General features: G+C 38.7%; 1 protein-coding gene across 1 annotated transcript in view; it reads right to left on the bottom strand.

The window, feature by feature from the left end:
- Positions 1 to 536: 536 nt before the first annotated feature.
- LOC103271868 (transcription factor Maf) overlaps positions 537 to 6,001 on the bottom strand; it is a 6,081-nt gene continuing 616 nt past the window's right edge. The window contains exons 2-3 of the mRNA XM_021718220.1: positions 5,647 to 5,999; positions 537 to 1,314 (exon numbers count right to left, since the gene is read on the bottom strand). Of these exons, the coding sequence (XP_021573895.1) occupies positions 1,221 to 1,314; positions 5,647 to 5,999 (447 nt within the window). The 3' untranslated portion in view covers positions 537 to 1,220. The remainder of the gene's footprint in view (positions 1,315 to 5,646; positions 6,000 to 6,001) is intronic.

Below are 6,001 nucleotides of genomic sequence, written 5' to 3'. Positions count from 1 at the left end.
TTTAGACCAGGAAATGCCGGGAATGCGACTACCCAGACAGCTGTGTGCCATGTTTGCGAGGGTGGCCACGACTGGCCTTGTGTTCACTGCTTTTAGCAGTAAAACTGGTGGTTTGGCAAGGGAAAGCTCTACCCTAAAAGAACCCAAGTATCTAGAATTGATGTTACTAAATAAAAACGACTGGGGTGATCGGATAAGGGAGAAAAGATCAGAGCGTTAGCGTCTCGTGAGTTCTGTAATAAATAGAGTATTTCCCATCGGAGTGGTCTGTGTGGAAAAGGACCCAGGCGGTTATGGCATTGAGAGTGAGGAAAGGATGCCTCCGTAGCAGATTTATTGGCTAGGCAAAAGTAGTACCTCTGCCTATTTGATGTCAATATATTACTGTGTCAGAGATATTGTGAAAAAAATATTACATGGTTTTTGAAAAATGAAACAGGCAAGAAACTGGGAAATTAAAGGGAGGTGATTTTGTGAGTGCCTGGGAGCAGAAAAGAAAAGGGAACCAAAAAAAAAAAAAAAGCACACAGAGGGTGTGTATTTAACTAACTTTGTATTTTGTCACACATTGTTTTCATTTACAGCTGTATCTGATAAATGAACACATTTGACATCACTGATAAATACAATGCTATCTAGCGCCTACAAGAAAACTGGGGGGCTCAGTTCCCCTGAAACTTCTGCCGATGGCATCTGTTTGGGGGAAGGGGAGTCCAATATTTCTTTTTTGCTTCTTTAGTAAAATTATCTGCCAGAGAAATAAGCATGAAAAAGTACTATTTAGAATGTGCACATATATATATGTGTGTGTGTGTATATGTATATATATATGTATATATATATATGCCTTTAAAATGCTAGCTGTTACATTCTGGGAAACTTTTCATCATATATATGTACATATATATATGTCTTTGTAATTTCAGTGGATTTTTAAAACTAATATTACAGGTTGAAAGTCATCCCACCTGTTCAGTTGCGCGCATCATACATCAAGTGGCACAACTGTGTTTTTCTGTTGGGTCTATAGCTAAGACCCCCAGACAAGAGGCATCGTTAATTAGCATGGAGGTTACACATTTCATAGTCTTCTCTAACACAACAGTTTTTCTTTAAAAAGGTGACTAAACAGAAGTCAGGGGTAGGTTGCTCTTCACGACTGCAAATAATGATAATAATAATAATAATAATGTTTTTAATGTACAGCTCTCACATAAATTTCATTTTGTGAACACACTGGTAAGTACACGATGCTGGGGCTTCCAAAATGTGGCGTATCCCACTGATGGCTCCAACTTGCGAGGGGGCTCAGTTCTGTAATTGGAATGAAAGGAATTTTAACACTATTTAGACAGAGACTCAAACGCAGCGTAAAGGGGAAGGTTAGATTTCCTCATATGATCTCTCTTTTGAAAAAAAAAATTTAGAGACTTATTTATAATTAATAGTATCTAAGCAGTATTTAAGAGTTCTTTGTGAAAAAGCATGTATTTGTGTTTGCCACTCTCACTGTATTTCTGTCTTTAGTGATTGTTATTTCTAAAAATGCGTATTCCTGGGAGTTCACTTTTTCTTAAAGTCAGCCACCCCAACCCAATTTTTGCCACCATTTCTGCACTTAATTTTCTAACATGTGGGGCCCAAACTTACTTTATTATATTCAACTGTTTGGTAGAGTCCTATCAAAATAATTAACTATCGAGAAAAACATGTTTTTCTCCTGATCCAGGCCTCATTCTTCATGAGATAATTACAGTAACTATATCCTGAATGTTACTCTTATTTTGAGAATGTATTTGCATAACATCTTTCATTAGATGCTGAGCTTTTTTGTAAAAGTGATACTTCCATTTCTGCTTCTTTAGGGGGAGACCGTGTATTTCTTAGTTGTGATCAGGGGAAGAAAAAAGAATGAAAGGAAAAGAAAAGAAAAAGAAAGAAAATATCTGAAGTCAAGAGCAGCTAACTTCCAGCCCATGATGGTAGGTTTACTATTAAAACTTGTTAAGCAAAATGAAGTGTGGATTCAGGACTCTATCCCACTGGAACATAAAGGAAGATGAAGATGTAGTGAATATACTGTCTTCGTGTTCTGTGAAAAAGAGGCAGGAAGGCCAGAAGATAAACTGGCCAGAACTCGGCACCGTTAGACACAACCTGTTTTCTTCAAAATAAGGCTTTCGTTCAGAGTTGCAATATTATCTTAAAAAAAAAAAAAAACTGAAAACAAAATCAAACAAAAGTCATCGTGTTTAGCTATATTTTCAAAACAGTGCTGGCTTTGTCTAACATTCTATTAGCGTTCTAGGGGAAGTTGACCAAGAGTGCAAACTGGATGAATTTGTAACATTAGTTGCATGAATTTGTGTCATTTTAAAATAGGTCAATGCTTAGGAGCCTTACTAGTGAAGGTAGTTAGAGTCTTTCCAAATGATCTTTAAGTTTGCTCCCACACACAGCCTGTTTTGGGAGTAAATACCAGTAAATCAAAGCACAGCGTCTATTCCACGAAGGTATTATTTTCTGCATTTATTTTGGGGGATAACATGACCTGAAATCATTACCAGCTCGTCTAAATAGAGAAGTCCTCTACTGAATATTCACGGTGAAATATGATTTGATAACACAATTTAAACCAGATATGTACTTGGGATTATGTAAGTAGGGGTGGATTTTCTTTTTCCTATGTAAGACAAATGACCTTTAATGTTAAAGAAAAAGCAAAACAAAACAAACAACTTCAATTTGTCCAAAGTGTTTATGTTAAATTTTGTCAGGCTTTCGCTAACCAGAATGTCATGGTGTGTAAGGGGAAAAGGAAAAATAATCAATTTTAGCCAAAAAGAATTGTTTATCTTTACTATTAAATGCCTGTGTGCCCAAGCCACCTCTGATGCGCCATGCTTTTCTGGCTCATCTCTCTTTGCATGTGCTTCCTCCTGGGTCAGAAGCTCAGGGCCATGTTTAGAAAGCCCAGCTACACTATTGGGTTATTTTTTTGTTTTGTTTTCACCAAAGGGCAATGATGGCTCAGCTCATTCAAAAATTGAAAACTTTAGAGAGAAAAAAAAAGATATAATTTACGCCTACATTAAATATTGCTCATCAAGATATGGGGCCAGCCTCCTCGCCTCACAAAACAGCCTATAATCTGACCCTGAATTGCTGCCTCTCTTTTCCCCCATCAATCCTTCCACTGGAGAAAAGGATGCATTTTACACTTCTAATGCAGTTGTTGGGCCCAGTTAAACTGTACACTAAGAAACTGAGTACAGAAACAAAAAAAAAATGCAGTTTATTATTGTAGATTATTCTTTCTCTTGATAACCAGAATTGAAAATGAAAGAAAAGCACATAGGAACATCACGCGTGGTTAGTTAGTAACTCAAGATATAAAACAATTTTGCACAGCAAAATATGTAAAAGAAAAGTAACTGACAAGATTTTTTTATATTTATTGTGGTAAGATTTACTTTTCATTTCTTTTTAAAGACAGGATGTCAGTCCCTGAAAATAACATTTACTGATTATTGCCTTTAAAACTGTGGATTTTTTTTAAAGTTACAGAAAATCCAGTTCTGCACCACAATACAACTGTAAAAAAATCTGCATCATCTTAAAACTGTGCAGTAATGCCATTTTTATAACTGCATAAATTTTATTAGCGTTCTAAACAGTTTTGCAATTTTTTTGTATTATATGCTTGCAGGTTATATCTTAGTGCAATTCAGTCCCAAATACTTTAATTTTGAAAAAAAAAAAACATACATTTTGAATGTAAAATACCCCTACAGATATAAATGGGGTGTTTCCCCTTTTAATACTTTGGTTTTCAATACAGTCAGTGGTATAGCAAAGACTACACATACCCAACTTATATTTAAGTTGCAAGCACATGCTGTATAAGCTACTTTTTTAAACAGTCCCCTTGCAAACTCTACCCCCCTTAACATCACAACAGTAAACAATTTAGTGCATCAATCTTTTAAAAAATCTACAGCTAAACAGACCTAACTCTTTCAAATTTATCTATAACATTCCTTTATCTGTAGCATACATTTTAACTGGGCTAACAGATTATAAAAACTAGAATTAAATTATATACTAGAAACTCATAGCATTCCACATTTGACAATGACCAAAAGCCAAAAAAAAACCAATAAAATAAAATAATAATAAGAATAAAACAAACGAAAAAATAATGGGGCAGATTTATTGTCTTAAAAAATAAATTTTAGACTGCTTTCGGCAATAGCACAATTTTAGTCCCCAAAGTGGGGTATCATTTCTTATTAAAAAGAAAACATTAAGAGTTCTTTAACGTTTGCCATGTTAGATGTGTAACCCATTCTGGTATCTCTGACAAGGAATGCCGTCAGTGCATTTACATTGGGAGGCTGAAGTTCTGAGTAACTCAAAGCAGTTTTGGAGCAGATGCAAACTTTCATGGGAAGAAGGCTGTGGGGTTGCACTTTTTTGTTCTGAACTCAAAAAAAATCATGATGAGGCAATAAAACAAAAGTATGAATGCCATGCTATAGGTCTTCGAACGTCCATTTCCAAGCCAAAAGAAAAAAAGGAAAAAAAAATAATTATACCATACATGTCCAGCATGCAGGCTTTTTTTTTTTTTATTAATATAATGTCTCTTTTCCATAAAGTCTTTGAAACAGTTATAGTTCATTGTTGCTAAGACAAAGTAGCAAGCACAATAATGCATGAGATGAGAATGAGTTTTTTAAATGGCAGACTAAACTCTCAGATTTGGCACCACAAGGCCAAAACTCACAAGTCACACCCAGAAGGTTGATGTAGGCTTGATTGTGGCAGGTTCATGAGGATTTTTTTTCCTCTATTTTAGCATAACAATGCTAAAAAAAAAAAAAAACCCCGAAGGAACTCAGCACGCTGCAAGTCTATAACATTTCACATTTTTTTTTTTTTTGCAAGCTCAATCTCACATGAAGAACTCAGGAGAAGAAAAAAAAAACTTTACTTTTTTTTCTTTCTTTTTTCTGGGAGGAGATGGGTGGAGAGGGAGTGAGGGTGAAGGTTGGAGTGGGGAGGAGGAGGTGGGCAACACAGCAAGCTCCAAAAGTAAAACAAGTAAAAAAAAAAAATCCAAACAAAATAAAAATAATAAACACACACACACAGAAAATGAACACCAGCTCATGAACTGAAGAAGAAGGGAGAAAAATATATATGTGAATGATGCAAGCTTCAAAGGTGGGCGACGTTTCACATGAAAAACTCTGCCGAGATCTTTGAACATTGTGCAAATCGGAGGGGGGGTGGGGGGGTGGGAGAGTGTCAAAACAAAACCAAACGAAACAACAAGCTAGCAAGTTTATGGAGAATTTCAGATTGGCAATCCGTGAGCCAGACACCCATTCCCTCCCCAACTTAAAACAGCCACCGCCACCGTGAGCTCGGAGCGGGACGCGCGCGCGCGCACGCGTGTGCCTGTGTGTGTGTGTGTGCGTGCGTGCGTGTGTGTGGGTGTGGAGGGGGCCGGAGGGGGGGCGCAAACTCGGCCGGGGAGGGGGCGGTGGTGGCCAGCGTGGCTCTGGAACTAGCAAGCCCGCACCCGAGCCGGACCCCCACTCATCAGGGCGGCTAGCTGGGATCGCGTGTCAGACTCACATGAAAAACTCGGGAGAGGACGGGTTGTCGCTGCTCGAGCCGTTTTCTCGGAAGCCGCTGCTCACCAACTTCTCGTATTTCTCCTTGTACGCGTCCCTCTCGCGCACCAGCCTGGAGATCTCCTGCTTGAGGTGGTCGACCTGCTGCAGCAGCTGGTTCTTCTCGGACTCCAGGACGTGTCTCTGCTGCACCCTCTTGAAGCGGCAGGACTGGGCATAGCCGCGGTTTTTCAGGGTCCGCCTCTTCTGCTTGAGCCGGATCACCTCCTCCTTGCTGACGCCGCGCAGCTGCCGGTTCAGCTCGCGCACCGACATGGTCACCAGCTGCTCGTCGGAGAAGCGGTCGTCGAAGTGCA

Source organism: Carlito syrichta, unplaced genomic scaffold (assembly GCF_000164805.1).
Source record: "Carlito syrichta isolate Samal-C Ts95f unplaced genomic scaffold, Tarsius_syrichta-2.0.1 Scaffold311949, whole genome shotgun sequence".
Taxonomy (NCBI): domain Eukaryota; kingdom Metazoa; phylum Chordata; class Mammalia; order Primates; family Tarsiidae; genus Carlito; species Carlito syrichta.
Note: the sequence above shows the minus strand (reverse complement) of the source record. Positions and strands in the feature narration are given on the sequence as shown.